Source organism: Parasteatoda tepidariorum, chromosome 6, assembly GCF_982258835.1.
Source record: "Parasteatoda tepidariorum strain Cologne lab strain chromosome 6, Ptep-v5.0, whole genome shotgun sequence".
Lineage (NCBI taxonomy): Eukaryota > Metazoa > Arthropoda > Arachnida > Araneae > Theridiidae > Parasteatoda > Parasteatoda tepidariorum.
Genome location: NC_141760.1, coordinates 37,378,123 through 37,397,376, shown reverse-complemented (window position 1 = coordinate 37,397,376; position 19,254 = coordinate 37,378,123). Strand labels below are relative to the sequence as shown.

Genomic DNA, 19,254 nt, shown 5'->3' with positions numbered 1-19,254 from the left:
ATGATTGAGCTTATTATTTTCTGACAGTATGCGGAAAGACCATAGCGGAAAGACCATACAGTATAGTCTTTCCACTAGATCGTTATAATAATTTTTAGTTACAACTTAGTTTGGCAGTTTTCAAGGTTTCTGAGTACTTTATCAAAATTGACAATTTTTTAAAGTAATTATTTTCTGTCAACCCAGAAAACGCAATTGATTTAATAAGTTTTGAAGAATTGAAGGCCGTGTTAGGTCTTTTATACAAAATTAAAAAATATTATTAGTTTGACATTATACATTTTTCTTTCAATTTAAGTTTAACTCACTTAATGCTTCTAATAACTTTTAATGCTTTTACTAGTATCATAAATTATGAAACAACGATGCATTCTAATCAGAATCAGTGTCACCCTAATACGCTGTAAGAATTAAGAAAATTTCCTTTAGTAAAATGACCTATATTTTTTAAGTCGATTTTTTTGTGAAATGACCTATATTTCAATGGAAAATTTCTTTCAGTATAAATGACTTTTATTTTTCAGAAGAAAATTTTTTTTTGTAAAATAGTTTCTATTTATTCATAAATTTTCTTTTAGCCAAATGACCTGTATTTCAGAAGAAAATTTATTTTAGCAAAATGACCTATTTCCTTTTCAGTAAAATCAAATAATTTAAGCCTACACTATTTAAAGGAAAGAAAAATCTAGTCAGTAATAAACTAACCGAACACTATATAAAATAATTTTTTTAAAAGTTATTAATTTGGGGTTAAGTTAGCTGAAAAACTTCACAGCTAGTTACAAATTTTTAATTCCCAATAAAGCGTTTCAAGTTTGCGTAGATCTATACCACGTATGCATTAGCTTTATTTATTTTTTCAATGTATTTATCAACAGAATAAAAGTAAAGTGAGAAATTATTTTAAACTAGTTTCATCCGAAATAATTTAACTAACGACTGAACTTATATTCATTACACTGAGAAAAAAAGATAATGTTCAAAACTATCGGAATAAGGTAAAATTTACCCTGTTCCTGGCTCTATGGAAATAACAAAAAACTAGATAAATATTACCAAAGCGCTTTGGTAAAGATTTTGGAAACATTTACAAAAAGTATGGTTTTATTGATACGTTATAAACTTGATAAATATTGTAAAGCATCATAATTTTATCATGACAATTTAGAACATGGCACTCCAAACTCCTTGAACTCCAAACAAAGCTATGATTTTAAACTCTTTTTACTATTTGGCAGCAAAAAATTATCTTTAAAAAATTATTAAACTTTTTTCAATAATCCCCAGTTTGACGAACTTTATCCACCCAAATGAAAATCAATCGAAAATTCGCCATTTTTACGAATCTAGACAAAGCAGCGTTGGACTAGCTTTACAAATAATATAAATCTAGATCACAAACACTTTTCATATCCACAAAACTGTTGTTTTTCATCAAATTGCTATTTTACGTCATTTTCATGATTAGTTGAAGGGACAAAATATAAGCAAAACTTAACCTAACAGCCACGAATATAACTAAGTTACAGCAGTTATATAAATATCATATCATTCGATTAAAAAACTTTTCTCATCAGAGTGCTCGAGAAACGGCCTTAAGTAAATTCAAGTTGAGCTAAATTAAATTTTTGTGTGCATCATTGAAAAAAACTTTAACAAAAAGAAAACAATTAACAAAACACGTTGATTTTAATTGCTGTAACCAATAAATTCTCTAATAAATTAACTGTGCAAATTAAGTAACTCATCTATTTCTTCTCAACATTATCTGGAGTGATGTATTCTCTTTTCTTTGGTCTTTCAATGCATGCGTTCTCGTGAATCATTATCCTGTCCGGATTGAATCTTCTGCTACAATAAGAGCACGGAACCAGATTCATCATGTGACTCTGATAAGCCGCTTCATTCTCCGAATTTAACTCAGGTAACTGTTTACTGTAACCTTCAGATCCATGCAGATTTTCATCCAGTTCTGATTCTATAAGAGAAACAATTTCAAAAGATAATATTACATTCATCAATTCGAGAGTTGTATAAATGAAGGGCTTGGGGTAGTATAATGAAAAGCTTTCATACTGTCCCAGAGAGCACCTTTGGAGAAAATCACCATGATTTATGTGACACTAATAATAGTAGTAGTAGTAGACACTAAGATTTTCCTGTGCAATGTGCTGCTAGCTAGTGGAAATTTCGAAAAGTCATCTGGAAACAATAGTAACGAACAGAACAGTTTGACAGAAAAAATATTTCGCTTGAAAAAGTGTGGCAAATTTCTATATTGCCATGAATGTAAACTATTATTATAGTTAATTCTTTGAATGGGAAAATTAATTTTGAAAACAGGAAAAAGAATAAGTATCTCTATTTTTAAGAATTGGCCTAATACCTCCTTAATGCATTCCATTTCAATTTTGCGGGAAATCTTTGTTTTGTTTATTTTTGGTAAATTTTATCTCTCAACAAATCATATATTGTTACTTTTAAATTATAACTTTTTAAACTATGTTTGGATATCGGAACTCAATTAAAATTGGATCTTAGGAAAAATTGGAAAATTTTTCTCAGTAAAACCGAGAATATTTGAGTAAAACCATGCGAATAATTTCTAGGAAAAAATTAAAATTGAAAGCCTATCGAGAAAAATACATTAGTTCGCCATAATACCAAGATAGAAATTACTTTAGTGTGTGAAAAGTTAGGTAATTAGAATAGTTGAAAAATACATTTAGTTTGACGAAACACAAAGTACAAATTTTGAATACGTAAAATTTTGCGATCTGTGCTAATAATCGTTGATAAGTTTGTTAGTTTTTTCATTATACCAGGCAAAGTACAAATGTACAATCTTACTTAAAATGTCAAAAATTTTAAAAATTATCTTTTGCACACCTGATAAAGTTTTGGGTTTTATAGGTTCAGGCATTCTTTTATCTGGAGGCAACTGACCATTTTGAATCCTCCATTTTTCAAGACATTTTGGTTCATGTATTGGCAATGACTTGCTACCGAATTGTCTTCCACAAATGTAACAGATTCTAAAACGCGGGCCGTCACCAACCTTTCTAACTTTTTTCTTGGATTTTTCTTTGTCGGGAGGAGGGATTTTACCCTGATCTGTACCTCTTAGATGAATCGGCAAATGAGCATCAGCATGATGTTTTCGAATATGCTTTCGCAATTCCGCAGGTTGAAACTTTTTGTTGCAAAATTCGCAAGATACTGGATAATGCCTATATTTCTTAGTAGACTTAGGCATTTCGATTTTAGCACTTAATGGTTTCTTGGCATTTGCATTCCAAGCTTGTTTTGGATTTTCACCTATTTTTTTAGAGGGTCTTGACCTCTGTGGCACTCTTGAGGTCCTCATTTGATTGTCATTTGTTATTGAAGATGGAGATGGATAAGGCGTTTCAACCATTTCCTTCTTGTCTTTATCAAGCTGTTCTAGTGATGTTAGTTTGGGTGGTCTTTCTGGCGTTGATTGGGATTTTTCATCTGTGTCTGACTTAGATATTTCCTCAGTTTCTTCGTCAGAAGCATTTAATTGAGCTTCAGACATGCTGCTTAAAGCTTGATGTAAGTAAACGTTACTTGGAGCTTCTTTTTCTAACCACGTTTGTTCCTTTCCTTGTGATTTCTCCAAACATATTTTTTCATGCTGATCTACTTTGTCACTTCGGTACCGCGTGCCACAAATACGGCAAAATAAATAAGGAGAATCTGAAGAACGCATGTTGTCTTTTAAAGTGCCGATCAAAAAAGTACCCTGAATCTGATTAAAATTGAAAAATAAATCTTGCTCAAAATTTAAAAGTTTTGTCTACTAGCTATGAAATTATCTACTTTGTTAATTCGAAAAAAATTTAAAAGCATTGTTTAGTATTTTGTGAAATAACAAAAATAACTTATTTTGCACTTGTGCTAACCTAATATATTTAATACACGTATATTTTGAACGAAATTATAGTCACTAAATATTTCTTCGTTTATAATAAAAATACAAGCATTTAAAGAATCTAGGCAAAATAAAGTAATACGCCCCTGTGAAACAATTTCCATTTAATTCTTCAAGAGCAATGAAATTAAAGCACCTTTTAATTCCAAGCATTTCTTTAGGAAATGCTAAAGAGTAAGGAATGCACGCTGGTATTTTCTCCAAGACTAGGACAGTAGAAAGTATCTATTTTCGATTCGAGAATTTGGAAACTGTTTTTTTAAACATTTTTTAAAGCAATTATGTAAAAAAACTGCGGAATTACCCTTTACTTTAAAAAAAAAAGAAAACACCAGTAAAATTGGCCAACGCAAAACCGGGCAATAGCATAGCATCTTATGAAATAAAAGAGTAGAAAGTGCCGGTCTTGTGTAAACCGAACAAGAACTCTTCACCTTAAAAAAGAGCAGTTAATACCGGGTAATGGTTCATACATTACTGACTTATTGTCACATTGACTAATTGGGCTGTTATAATTAATAATATGAGTAATAATTAGTACATCTCTGGTAAATGTGGTAAACAAATACATTTTGCATACACTTTCATCATATTCTACTCATTGGTAATTTTTAAATTTAAGGGCTATTGCCTAGTATACAGTTGCTTGGTATTCCCTACAGCGAGGAATTTTTTTAAATGTTGGGGGTCATTGCCTGGTGATAAATTCCTGTAAATATTAATATGGGGATAAACTCTGTTTATAACGATCAAGAAACCACAATTTAATCTTGTTATTGTCCTCAAACACAGAACTCTAGTAAGGATCTGAGTTCTCTAGCTAGTTGGAAAATGGTCAGAGTTTCGATTGACGATAAATTCTATTTGACATAAAAATTACGATAAATTCTGATTTTAGTGATCCAGAAATGACTGAAACTCGCATTTTCTTCAAGCATGGATCTTCAGTGGAAAATTGAGTTATCCAACTAGATACTCAATAAAAAATAATAGTGCATACACAAAAGCCACTTGCAGGCTAATAAAAATATCAAATTGAAAAGAAGTATTCTTATTCAATTTTATAAAGTCATTGCAACTTGTTTTTGTTTGTTAAAATGTAAGTATTTGTTGAAAATTAGATTAATACTACAAATATTTTTAGAATTTTTACCAAATCCTTACCGTTTACTGTAGATTGTTTTCCATCTTCTGTATACTTAGGATATGGAGTAGTCTCTAATAATTCTTTATCACTTAGTTTAGGTTCAGATATATATTGTTGGCTCTCATCTCCTTCTAGTTATAGTTATAAATGAATTGTATTCCAATTCCACACATATATGAAATAATAAATATTAATATTTAAAGAAAAATTATTTAAAAACAGTTATAAGTGAATTGTTTTTCAATACTTGTTACACAATAATAAGTAGTAATGTTAAAACAAAAACTACACTTAGGACATTTATAAAAACTAAATTAAGAAAATGCTTTCATTTTATAAATCATTGTAAGATGCTTTTGACTGTTAAAATGCAAGTATTTGTTTGAAGGAACTTTATTTAAAATATTTTAGAAACATTTGGCAAATACTTACCATCTACTGTAGATTGCTTTTGATCTTTAGTATAAGGAGTAGTCTCTAATAATTCTTTATCACTTAATTTAGGCTCAGATATATTCTGTTGTTCCTGATCGTAATCAATTTCACGAACAGCACTACTTTGATCATCCTTCTTAATTGGTTGATTACGTTTCACTTCTTTGTCAATGATTTTAACTGGTTTTAATTGTTTAGACTTATTACTTCTTATCTCTGCAAGCAAAGCTTGACGTTGAGCTTTCTCTGGAGTCATTGGTATATCAATTTTTTTAGCACTTGAAACAGGGACAGCTGATTCTTCGCCAAAGGTTTTAGATTGCTTATTATTATAGCTAACAGTTTTAATCGGCGTATATCCGTCTTTTATTTGAGCATCCGATGTGCTACCAGATTCTGGCGTACTTGAATTAGATTGTTTAACTTTTATGAATGATTCTGGTTCATCCTTTGTCATCTCGATGCTTCCCTCTTTCGTTTGTATCTTGTTACTGCTTTCAGAGCTGCTTACATTTTCCCTTTTATTCATGTACAGTTCATGCTTACTCTGAATTTTTTCAAAACATTCGTTTTCATGTTCATTTAAATCAATGGTGTTAAAACGTATGCTGCATACTGCACATGGCTTTTTAGGACCCTGAGACATTTTTATGCTTATATTTGTCTGAAGTTATTTTTCTAAAATAATGCTGATCACAAAATTTTAACAATATGAGTGAACACAACATAACATTTTGAGAGGATAGAGCGTAACATAACGTACATTGATCTCCGTTTAGACTTGATAACTGAAAATTTAAAACAGTAATGGAATTCTAATAAACTTTTATTTTGTTTTGGAAGTTATTTATGTATGTTTAAAAATATTTACTACTATAAACTAAAAAAAATGGTAATAAAATTCAAAAACGTTTTTGCTGATGTTAACCGTAATAGAATTAATAAATTAATTTTCCTAAATTATATTTCTAAATTAATTAAAGTATTAGTGAAGCATATTCTTAATGCTTTTGAGTTGAAAAATGACAAAAAAAAATATTCCAAAATAATAGTTTCGTACCTAAAACCATTTCATAATAAAATGAGTTATAAATTTCGTGCATGTGTAGTAAAACGACTAGAAGATAAGGTAAGTATACATTCCGAAATTTGATATGATAACTTAGAAGCTCTTGAGTTTCAAGTTATTCACAATGTAGTATTTTTATTTTATATTATTATATTCATTCAGTTAAGTATTTCACTTAAAAATGAAAAAAAAATTATGCTATTTTTTTTTAATTTTCTTTTTGCAGGGGAAATATGGAAATTTCACGCTAAGATATATTAGGAAAATTGATATTAAAAAGAATAACGGGCACTTTAATCTTAAGAAAATTTCAAGGTAGCGAATACTGAATAATAGCTCTTCACATTAAAAAATAAACATTTTCTGGAATATTGAACAAGTATGTATGGGGTATGTGACCAATGCGCATTTTTTCCTTAAAAATAATAAAAATGTGGATATCATTAAAAATCATCTATTTTTATCTATAACACTGGGGAACAAATTTTTTGTGGCATTTTTACAAGTCTTGATCGTATCTAATTCTGATGTAGGAATTTCAAATCTGAAACTAATTTTGCTCAGAAAGCAGCAGATTTTTTTCGAAATGGTATTTTTAGATTAGTTTACTTTTTGCCTGAATGTACAAGTTTATAAGGAACTCATAGATTTATTGACACTTGTCTGCTTCGTTGAAAATACACTTAAGACCAAAACCATATGGCCTTAACGTATTGCAATATAATCTATGTGTGAATCCAGAGTGTATTGGGTGCAAAATTTTATTTTGCACCAATACGCTATGACAATTGAAAAATGGATTGCATATAAAAACCCGATTTTGTATTTCTTATTATTTTTTTTAATTTAAGAATTTTTTCCATGGTTTTTTTGGCGATTTTTGCACGATATTTCAGTATTTCAATATAAATAAATCCTATAACATTAACATTACAAAAAAATGTTTTTCTTATTGTTATCAATGCATTAGGATTTCAAATACTTTTCCCGTTAAATTTCTATAAATGAAACTTACATTCCACGGTAGCATTTTGGAAAATGCCGTTCTTAAAATAAATTTAAATTTAACTATTTTTGATTATGATTCATTTTGCACTCAATAGTTAATTCTTTGAAAGTAAAATAAATTATCTATCAGTTACATTGGTGCATATTTTGTTTATAATGATTTGATTGAGCTAGCATTCAAAAATACTGGAGTAAATGATCAGCAATTTTTAGTTAATTATTTTATAAAGAATTTATCAAAAATAATTTTTTTTAGCATTTAACATCTTAAGTAATGAAAAATACGAAACATTAAAGCTCGCGATGGATTGAACTCCTTACAGCGTAAAAGTTTTGTCCATGGCGCATTTTAAATGAAAGTGCCCGGCATCTGTTAATAAACCCCGATAATTAAAGAAAATAATAACTTTATTTATTCCGGATTGAAATAAAATCTGAGAAAATTTTTCATACTACAGAACTTGGCTCGATTTTGGAAATTGTTGCCACTATGAAACTGACATGTTATTGCTTTCGTAATAACCGCAAATCAAAATTATTTTATGTTTATTTTTTCAAATATAAAGAGATTTGATTAAGAAATTAAGAAGTCTTAATGCACTCAATCAAAACTTTTGGAGTGAGTATCAAAAAATATGTATTTTTCTAAATCACATGTGTCCCGCAGTAGTCTGATAGACGCAGTGAAAAGACGTAGTTTCCAGTAGAACACCCAAGTCAAGCCTCACTGGCTGCTGTCAGTAAGCTTGTGGGTGACCACTCTGATCAGCCTGTGTAGGTACCGTGGATGTGCTGTGTCGGTCCTCGTTAAATTGTGCCACCGTAAAGTGCTCTCTTCGCGCGCAGGTCATTGGGCTACCAAAGCAGAGGATCTTTTCTGCAGTGGATGAAAATTACGATAGCATGTCTTCGGATAATCCTCGGGGATATTTCCCAGACCGTCGCCAATAGCTTATTGTGCAGCCCTAGTGCTACGTATGTAATGTACCTACCAACCTAAATCACCAAATGTGTACTGTATACTAATTTTGCATTGAAAACTTTTCAAAAAATACCGTGATATCAATGAAACTTACCATCTTTTAATACAACAGCCACTTCTGGAAGATCGTTAGACATACTTACTCCAACACCAACATCCGCAGACGTAAAATTACAGGTTTGGCTTCCTTTTGAAAAACATTCAGCTGATTTCTCAACTGCTTGTAGCATCAGTAAAAATTTATATTCGTTAAAATCCTTACTAGAATCTAATACTAAAGTCACATGACAATCTGAGCAAGGATGGTTGTAATTCCTTTGTATCTGTGGTGAAGATCTGGGTGCAAATGAGCAATTTCGATCATTTTCGTTTACAGTGGAATTATTGGTGAGAATTTCTTTAAATTTTCCATAATTTAATTTCAAAGAATTTATATTCCTATTTGGACTCACACTACAATTCTGATTGGAATCTATAGGATGAATAAATCCATGAAATGATTTTGATGTACCGCACGTGCAACAACAACATGTCTCTTCTACATTACCAACAGTTTCGTTATTTGCAATATACTCCGGATGTTTCAAAGGAGGATGGATTCTAACTAATATCGACCGCTTTTCGGACATTATTGTGCCACATCTTATACATTTAGCTTGAAAATCTTCTTGTTTGGACTTCTGAATCATATTGTTAAAGACTTTCAGCTTAGTTGTGGAAGATATAGTTACAGAAATATCAATTTTTTCTTTCTCAAAGGTGATAAATTCATGAGGTATACAAAACATTTTTGAAAATTTAAACTAAAATACTTGTAATGAATGTTATTATCAATTAAATAATTAGACAAGGTACTTAACTGAGTTTAATTACAATAGTTCAGCATCTAGGAAAGTTTTCGCCTTCTTTTTTATTTAATATTTAATCCTTTTCTAAAGATAAAATATATCTACTCTGAGCTAAGCTTCTTTCAGTTTTTTGTTTATCTAATGTTTTGTGTAATTGATAATTCAAACAGGCAGTTAAAAGTGTAGATAAAAAAAAGTTTTCATCAATACGCTTTAAATTTTTATTAAACTTTTACACACTAGAAATTTTTAATTATTGGAGATTTCTATGCTGACGTCATTTTACTTACCTGTCCACTGCCAGGGTTAGAGCCCCTGAATATATGATAGTATAGGAGCCTTAGCCAGGGTAGATCAATCAATAGCAACCAATAGGAATACATTTCTATTGGGATAGGAATACCTATCGCCCAATAAGAATACTGCAAACAGTTTGCTGCCATTCACAACCAAATAATTAAGACGATTGATATTCTTTTCAATGATATAGTTTAGCCTCTACCTTGGACATTTTTATTTGCAGTGTCATCAAAACTCAACAACTGTAAATTATATTTCACAGTATTATTATTCCGAACATTTAAAAATAAGAAAGCTAGCATAAGCAATATTGGAACAGCAAACTATCACAAACATTATATTTGATTAAAATTATACAATTTCAGCATATAAAAATCTTCAAACAAAAAGAATTTAGTTTTTATATTTGTGCTTCTAAAGTTTTTGATAAGTTTATTTTCGATTTACATATTGACGAACGATAATGTTTACCTTTTTACAAGTAAGTTCTTTTTAGTTTTTACAGAGACTTCCCCGTTGAAATAATTTACAATCCAATGTTTACTTTTAGAACAGCATTACTTTAGGTGAACAATTTATTTCATAGGAGTTTTGTTCAAATTTCGTTTGATTTTATCTCGTAACTGTTAAAATCCTTTTGAATAGTATCCGCTAACATAACCTAATTATGTTTAAAAAATCAAAACTACTACGAGTTTGATTTTTACTTTATACCTAGAATTCAAGCAATAAAAAATGGCTGAAAGGATTGAAATTTTGAATGAAAGGATTAAAATTTTGATTGGTGGTTATTTTATTTCTAAAAATGCTACCCAAAGAGTCTTTTGACCGGCAAAGATAAAATTGTATTTTGCTTACTATTTCTCAAATTTTACTATTTACGTGATTAGTATTAATTATTATGACTAAAGCTTAAAAAATTAAATTTTCAAACTGGTATCTGTATTTAATAGATTTATTTAATATTTCATAGGTTATGGATTTAACAGAATTTAAGTAGCTTTAAACAATGTCATATTTTAGAACTGCAGGAACCGAAAAAGAACAACATTTAAGTTAAAAACTCTATTTTAACGGTTCTATTGGCTTGATGCATTAATGTGTTCCATGCTATTTTATTTCATTAGTTTTTATATATTTTTAATTGAAGTTTAAGATAATTCTTAAGGTCTGTATAAAATTACTAATGGAAATTAAATACACTTTCATCATCGTACTGTAGTTTAAGATACAGATATTACTATGATTAAATGAAATGTTAAACCTATTTTTCTTAAAGTGTATGTTTAGGAAGCTCCTATAGTTAAATTCATCTAAAGAACTGTTTTATATTAGGATTACTTAACATTGTTGTTCGCAAACTTGAATAATTAGGAATTGTTTATATTTTTTTTACGCCAAACACAGTATATTTCCGAAAAATGAATTAACTTAAACTTAAACTTCGCTAGGTAGAAAAAAAATTATCTTGCATGATTATGCTCCTACCTTGAGATTTTTTTTCTCCACAGTTTTGTTTTGAGATAGTTAGATAGCAAATCAAATTCTTTTGCATCAGCTGTCAATTTTTTCAAATTGTATTAAAATTCAACGCTTTTTTCATCTTCATAACAAATGTAGTGAAATTAACCGAGGTGTATTTATTTCGTTTATCAAATAACTTATAACGGGGAATAAAAATTTCGCAAAGAAACATTAAGAAAACATTGATTTTTTTTATTTCAGATATTATTCGCCAACAATAGTATATTATTTACATTAGCAATAAAATAATAAATTGTAGCCTCAAGCCAAGGCCGTAGCTAGCCAGGATATTTTTTCGGGGGGGAGGGATATGGTGAGAAGCAAGGGCAGTTTCAGATATACAAAGTAGGTGAAAAACGTTGTAACAAATATTGTTTATTCTGTTGTTTGCAAAACTTAAACTAGTAATTAAAAAATATTACATAATACTTATTTTTCAATTAATATTACATAATAATTATAATCAATTTGTAAACAAAGTTTACAAAGACATGCGACGGGGATTTGAAGAAAATTTTTCGATTACTTTTTTAGGTCAAACCAGAATATCCCGAAATATGCTTAATAAAGTTAGTTAATAAAAGGTTTGATTCGACAGTTTTTGTTTTTCTTTTTACCGAGAGGCTCAAAGAAAGACTAAAAAGTCTAAATCCCAGAATTTCGGGGGGGGGGGGATTTGTCCCGACGGTCCCCCCCCCCCTGGCTACGGGCCTGCCTCAAGCTTCCTTTGATTGAATTAAACTACCAGCAGTCCAATGGAGCATTCGTAAAAAAGAGAAAATCTCCACACCGGCCTGCACGCTGCAAGTTGTAACAGATTTGGCGTTACCCAGGTTGCACCACAAAGAGGCCTACTGCATTACACCCCATTCTCTGTTTATATTTCTATTGTTGATATTCTATTTAACGTTTCTTTGTTCTAATTGTTTTTGTATTTCGAATGTTTTTATTTTTTTAAATATTTTTTTGTTTTTTCGTTTTGTTATTCCTTATGGGTTAGTGCGGAGTGCTTTTACCCCCCAGCAAATGATATACACTTCAAGTGCTGCTGCTGGAAATAAAATAAGTAAATTAATTAATAAATAAGATCAAATTAACAGTTATGTTCATGATTAGCTTTGAAATCTTAACCCTTCACTGGGCCTCTTTACATATTTGCAAAGCTTATTTTGAATTGAATTTGCTCTGATGTTCTCCTTAATTAAGCGTCGAAAACTGTTTTGCACATCTGCAAATGTGCTTGTCTTAGTAAGGCAAACAAAATTTACCACAAGTCTGTGCTAGTTTCAATGTTGAGGAACATGCTGTTTCCGCACGTGTAGCTTCCTTAGTTTTAAGCCTAATGGCATATCAGTAAGATGTATTCGGTATATTTCGGTATTGCTGCGATTAGAAGCTTCAGTCACTTCATTTCTTACATTTCAGTTCTTATATGATTTTGTGTTCGTTATTGAAAAGATTCTGTTATTTATATTTACGCTGAACATGTAACATTGTATACGTAGTTAAGCGGATACGCTAAGAGCCAGAAATCCACGTCTCCCAAACAATAGTAACTGATTTTTTTTTCTCCGTATTTTTCTTGTATTACCTGATCAATTCTGTGAAAATAAGTTATTTTTCGGTTAGAAGGGAATAATGAAATTAAACTATTTTTTTTTTTCATTTTATTTAATTTTTATGTTTTTATGCGTTTGAAAAAATAAAATGAAAAATAAAAATAAAAATTGACGGAGGTTTGAGCGTCTTTTTGCGAAAATAATTATTATTCTTTATTTTCAAACAAATTCAAGTGTAGGGTTAAGCATATATTTTGAATGAAATAATTTTATTGAATTTGATGACAAAACATAGCTTTGCGAAAATAATATGCATAGGTTGGTTAGTCATAGAAAACATCATACATAATTTTGATAGTTAATCACTAGTAAAACATTTATTGACTAAAACTGTTTAAAATTAAGTGTCTCTTTGATATAGCGATAACATTGATTATAACATTGCAGGATTACTTAACAAAATAATAATACTGATATTAATCATAAAACAAGCATCCATTCAAGTCCTGAAATTTTTATTCTGACAAATAAACAAATATGAAAATATAATAAAAGAAAATATTTTTACAACAGGTATTAATCGATATTTCCCATTAAGGGTATGCAAGTTTCATATGAAATTATGTAGTTATATATGAAATTATGTAGTTATATATAACAAAAATCGAAATTTTAGCAGAATCGGTCAAATAGTTAAGAAATAAAAATTTAAAAAATTCATATTTTTTAACATTTAATTTCTCAGAAACTATTAAACCATTCTGCTCAAATTTACAGTTTTACTAGTATAAAATAGTCAATAAGTTACATGTATTGAATAAACTCCCTGCTTGCTCCGCTCTCGCATGTTTTATTGGAGCCATATTTTAGAGAACTAATTCTATTTAACTATTGTTGTAAGAAAAATGATAATATAACCTGTTTTAGTTTAAATAACATATTTTTTAGTTTATTTAGTTTATAATTTAGTTTATATATTTACATAATTTAGTTTATATAGTTAATATAACCTGTTTTAGTTGTCGCTGAAATCAATCTTAATAAAAGAATAAAGTAATTTTTTTACGAAGATTTTTTAAGAAGTTAATAAAAACATATAAGTTATTACAAAAACGATAAATATTCTAAAAATTATCTCCCTAGTTAAGTAATAGTTCTTTTACAAACATGATATAATCAATAATTTTAAAAATTTAAAATTTGTCAGCGCTAAAATATATTTGCAACTGATCTAGAGAAAAAAAAAGTGTAAATGAAGGGATTTTTCTTTGATTCCTTGTGACATTTCAAACTCTAAATGTCATTTATCCAACTGAAATCTAGTCTGAATCTATAAAAATGTCCAATTTTATATAAATGATATCTAATTTTATCTGATTTAATAAGAATTTAATAAAAAAAAAAATTTGAAAAACAATTAAAAGTTATTATGTGACAGTTATTTTATTTTGTAACTTCAGACTGAAAACCTGGAGTTAAACCTTAAACTTATAACAAGTTTAAAATGAAACTTTGTAAAAAGTTTATGTTCAAAATGCTTTATTCCATTACTAGAAGTATTTATTGTAAAATTTCTAAATTACTTTTTTTGCCGTGATGTGCACATCACCTTCAGGAAAAATTTATTTAATTCCTTTATATTCTTTCAAGATAAAAGTCGGTAGATACTTCATTTTTATGGTGGTCTCCCCGTAGTAAAATAATAAAATGCATTAAAAAAATAATGCACCATTTTAAAAATATATTTCATTTACACATATTGCATAAAGGGTGTTCTTATTCTTTCAAAGAAGTTTTCTGGTCTTATTTGGTAAGGTTTACCATGAATCCATGATGTGTAGGTTTTTATACTAAATGTATCAATCCAAACTGGTATGAATTAATCCAAACATTGTATGAATTAATTGAACATCGAATATTCCTCATTTTCCCATCATTTTTAGTAATGATATTCGCAAAATTTTTAGGAAGATCCGTTTCCTTAAAGCTAAGACGTGTCGCATCCATATTAAACTTGGTGAATGATACTATACCGAAAATAAAACAGAAAACATCAGAGCACAGGTGTTTGGCGATTATCGAGAGCACTCCTACGTCGCCAATTGGAATTTTCGCCAACTCTGTCTTATCCCGTATAGGATGTGCTTTTACGAATCCGGACAACAAAAACAATCAAAATAATGAATTCGAAATTACTATTAAAATTTCTAAGGAAATATTATGAATTAACTTTTCGCACTTTGATCAGTAATATTTTTTCTCGAAAAATATCGAAAGAGCTTGCATAGTAACTAACATTAAATAAGAATTTATAAATGAATTTGAAACGGCAACTGAGCAAAAGGATTAGGTATATGCTTTATCTCAATTTTCCCGAATAATTCCTAATTTTGATGCAACAGTCTGTTTATCGCTAAGAACTAAAACTGAGTGTGATACAATCGTGGGGATTGGGGAGTAAAACGAGTAGGAAATGAAATTCCATTACTGAAAATAAAATAAAGTTAATTTCGTTTAAATAAATTTTGTCATTGGTAAACTATATATAATTTAGGAATCACACAAGATGCAATTTTAACCATGATTATCATGAAAAGAATAAAATGTTATTTTAAGAAAGGTTAACCTCTTAAATAGTTTAGGTTGTGTAAATTGTACGAAAAAATCACCATGTGTACAATGAATGCAATGAGTAAATGATAAATACGAATGAAAATGAAAGTATTATATGAATGTCAAATGCATATTCCTTACTTGATTAATATGTTTCAACCAAAAAAGTATCGATTTTCTTAAAACGCAATTATATTTTCACAATTCTTAGTACAGGAAAATATTTGATTAGCGAGCCTTTTTGGAAATGTTTCAAAATTTGAAATAAAACAAAATGTTTCCAGGCAATATATTTTAGCTAATTTTCCTGTTAATTTTACAACAATAATTATTAGCATACAAAATATATCTTTACAAAAATATATCTACAAAAATTTGGGGTCAATGGACTCATTCATATACCTTGTCTTTGAACCCTTAGATAAAAGCTATTTTCACTTAGCAAAGCAATTGAGTCTACATCATTTGGATAGTATAAGACATTTTCAATTGTGACGAACATTTAAATTTGCTTATCTCATCTTGGTACTCGAAAATAATTACCAACGAAATGGAATTGATTGTTTAATCAACAAAACTCTCCAATTATTATCAGTATTTTTTCTTCAGCTGCTTTGACTGCATGCCAATAATTCATCCTTTTTTTTACAGAAAAACTCTTGTGTGTCATGAAGCATTTTAGAACATCGAGCTGATGATGGAACAAAAGAAAGGCGCTGCAGAAAATCCAACACCTGAAACCGTCACCAGAAAGCAAAAACCAGAGCCGAAACCTAAAACTGTCGAAGAAGACAAAGATGTTGGGGCCAAATCGGAGCGTGACGATGACACTAATCCCGCAGCTAAGTCCTCAAACCAACAACGAGACAAGTTAGATTCTTGCATCGGATTCCGGTCACACGATACAGATTCAGATGACGACACCTCTGTCGTAGATAGTCCATGTAAAGATCATAGCAGTTCAATTTTATTCAACCTCAAAAAAAGTAAGAAAATACATAGGAAACTTTCTTGGCCATCAGATGGTAAATTAGAAGATAACTTTTCTAAAAAACTCTCTTTTAACTTTCCACAATTCCGTCTGTCGAGAGTAGATAATCTTCTTGCGTCAACATCGTCACAGAAGACCTTGGAAATGTTGACTGTTGTGGCTGCTTACTCTATATACCATCATTTTGGCACAAGTCCACAAGAGATTGATCAAAGTGAACTGATTTCCTATTTACATGAACTTTCACCAATAGGATCTAGTCTCATCAAAAAATGCCTTGACAAAGCTAAAGCATTACCAGCTCCTAATTTTGCGCTGTATGTTAAAATAAAAGAGGCATGTGGTTTAAAGCATAACATGTCTTCCAAATATGGGCACCCTTTTTGTAAGGTCTGGCTTGTATCGGCATCACGCAACTACGAATATACTGAAATGATGGATAACGACGATCACCCAGTGTGGAATAAGGAGTTTTATTTTTCATTAAAAGACCCCAATAAGGAAACACTTATGATAGAAGTATGGGATAATGATGAAGAGGGAATAATAGAATCTGATACTACCGTGAAGACTAAATTCTGCTGGCCGTGCATAGCATGCAAAAATTCATGCTTTGGTGGCGATACAAAACTGTCGGTATTTATCGGGCTATTTCAAATTGAGCTTAAGAACCTGTCCATGGAAGGTACTGATGAATGGGTTGTAATAAAATCGCGAACAAGAAAAGTTGAGAAAGGCAGATTACGTGTGCAGATTAAAATTGGAGTGTCTGGAATCAAAACCAATGTGGATATTTTCAAAAGACATATGCTACTAATAAAGGAGTGTTTGTATGACGGGTTAAAAAATCATACGGAAGATGAAAACCCCATTTATTGCTTGGAGGATATTATTCCGCCTCCAGGTATGATTCTTATCTTTTTACACAGTGTAATCAGCGGTCTCAGTGAATGTGAGGACGCTGTTTGTAAGTTCATAGTTTTTAATCGCACCCGTTCTCAAAATTTTGCAATTCCTCTCAGAGTAATATTTCGGCTTATAAATGAAACCGGTGATTGTATTGACCAAAAATGCTTTGAAGGGTCATTAGAAAATACTTTAGAAGACATGTATAGAAAAGAAGCAGAAAGTTTGCACGATAAATGTTTTACTATGCTCAATGCATTGCATACTTTTGACTTAGCAAACAATAAAAGACATTTGGATGATTTCGAATTTTCATTAAGGTGCATTCATACCTGTCAGGAAATGTTGTTGATATCTTCAGCTCCTCTCAAATCGTTGAAATCAGAAGCTCAAGATTGGACAGAATTGAAAAGAGAAGAAATAAAAGAGGCCTTCCCAGATGATGAAGCTAAGTATACCATGGAGCTCTTGGATTACTTAATTTATTTCCATAAAGCAGCTGATAAAGTAATCAAAAGAGTGTATCCTGATGAAACATATACAAAATTTACGTTTGATAGTCTCAATCTACTCAGCGATCCATTGAAAACCCTTGTGAATACTTTTATAGAACGTACTGAAGAATCCAAAGAAGATAGACTTACTAATATTGAAAAAGGACTTAGCATATTTTCAAAACTAAAGCAATTCGTGAAATATATAGTGCGTGTAACGCAGAAAGAGGAAGAAGATTTGCAAATTTGTCAATTTCAGAAATGGTTTGGAGAGAACTTCTTCACGATGTGCTTTCAAGAGAGGCTGGAATTAACTAAAAGTATGACGGTAGACGCAGTAAACGCTGACGATCGAACGAAATTAGATACTAGCGTAGATGGTCGCAAACTTCAGAATGAATCGGTGGATATTTTGCTCGAAATCATGAGGAAAAATTTGACAAATTTATGGAAAATTATATCTTATCCACGATCCTCAAAATGTGATTTGCTCTTTGCTGATGCTATGTATATCACTTGCCTAAAATATTATTCTGCTAAACGCAAAGCAATCGAGCAACAATGTGAGCAAAGAACTTTTGGTGAAAAAGATTTTATAGACCTTTGCATCTTGGCAAATAATCTGTGGGCTCTAGCGTCTGGTGTGGAAGATATTATAACTGATACTGTTGAGGATTTACCTCCCGACGCCGAGGATTCAAAGAAAAGATTAGAGAAATTTTGCAGATTAGTTTCCCAAGAGATAAGTGAAATAATAATAAGAGACATAAGAGTGTGTGTTAGGGAAATAACTGGAAGTGAAACGTGTGAAGCTCAAGATTCTGCTATTAAAGACTACGAAGAATATTTAAAGAAAAGAATGCAAACTATAAATTCGAACTCGCTACCAGGTGTTTCTAGATGTGTGCAGTTGGAATTGTGGAACAACGTTTTAGTTCTAATGGGACAATATGTTATGAAACCAGTGAAAAGCGACACAAAACTAACGAAATTTGATGAAGAGGAAGAATTTAAAAAAGATCTGAATCACAAAGGGTACTTCAAAATTTTGTCATTATCGAGAAGTTTGATATTTTCGGATCAGGAGGAGACTCAAGGTAACATTGCAGATAATAAGCTTTATAAAGAACTGTTGGAAAATATTGAAATAAATCTTAAAGAATAGTACTGCTGCAAACTTTCTTGAGCTTTATCAATATTTTTTGTGTAACTTTGCTTTATTTGATTTAAATCAAATATTATAAACAACATTGTTGGTAACTTAGCTTTAGCTTCGTTGCTAACGTACAATGCATTTTAAACTGAAAGCGAAGTGTAGATTTTGCAAACTTTTATGTGTCCGCTATCATAGATTATGAAAATGTGTTTTACAACTTTTTGTATGTTTTTTTTTATCATACAGTCCTAGAACAATAATGTGGTA

The 19,254-nt window shown here is 30.2% G+C and overlaps 2 protein-coding genes across 5 annotated transcripts; one reads left to right on the top strand and one right to left on the bottom strand.

The window, feature by feature from the left end:
- Nucleotides 1-1,567: 1,567 nt before the first annotated feature.
- On the bottom strand, nt 1,568-9,586 carry LOC107444039 (uncharacterized). Of its 4 annotated transcripts, none has more exons than XM_071179163.2 (3): nt 8,691-9,586; nt 5,120-5,233; nt 1,568-1,978 (listed from the first exon to the last, which is right to left on the bottom strand). In XM_071179163.2, exons 1-3 carry the CDS (start codon nt 9,382-9,384, stop codon nt 1,749-1,751), a joined length of 1,038 nt encoding a protein of 345 aa, XP_071035264.1. In that variant the 5' UTR covers nt 9,385-9,586; the 3' UTR covers nt 1,568-1,748. The 4 variants fall into 4 exon arrangements, with proteins under 4 accessions (XP_071035264.1, XP_071035266.2, XP_071035265.2 ...); XM_071179164.2 differs by lacking the exon at nt 8,691-9,586 and adding an exon at nt 5,535-6,397 and having other exon boundaries at nt 1,577-1,978; XM_071179165.2 differs by lacking the exons at nt 5,120-5,233; nt 8,691-9,586 and adding an exon at nt 5,535-6,397 and having other exon boundaries at nt 1,576-1,978.
- A 495-nt stretch (nt 9,587-10,081) lies between these two features.
- LOC107444024 (uncharacterized) lies at nt 10,082-19,132 on the top strand. Its single transcript, XM_016058070.5, has 2 exons — nt 10,082-10,225; nt 16,092-19,132. Exon 2 carries the CDS (start codon nt 16,135-16,137, stop codon nt 18,994-18,996), a length of 2,862 nt encoding a protein of 953 aa, XP_015913556.1. The 5' UTR covers nt 10,082-10,225; nt 16,092-16,134; the 3' UTR covers nt 18,997-19,132.
- The last annotated feature ends 122 nt before the right edge of the window (nt 19,133-19,254 follow it).

What these genes read in the sequence shown, in the direction of transcription:
- LOC107444039 (XM_016058086.4), bottom strand. Translation starts at nt 3,733, where the DNA reads ATGCGTTCTTCAGATTCTCCTTATTTATTTTGCCGTATTTGTGGCACG. An exon ending in AAAACCCAAAACTTTATCAG is followed by an intron (nt 1,979 to 2,889) that starts GTGTGCAAAAGA and finishes TTTCTCTTATAG; the next exon opens with AATCAGAACTGGATGAAAAT.
- LOC107444024 (XM_016058070.5), top strand. Translation starts at nt 16,135, where the DNA reads ATGATGGAACAAAAGAAAGGCGCTGCAGAAAATCCAACACCTGAAACC.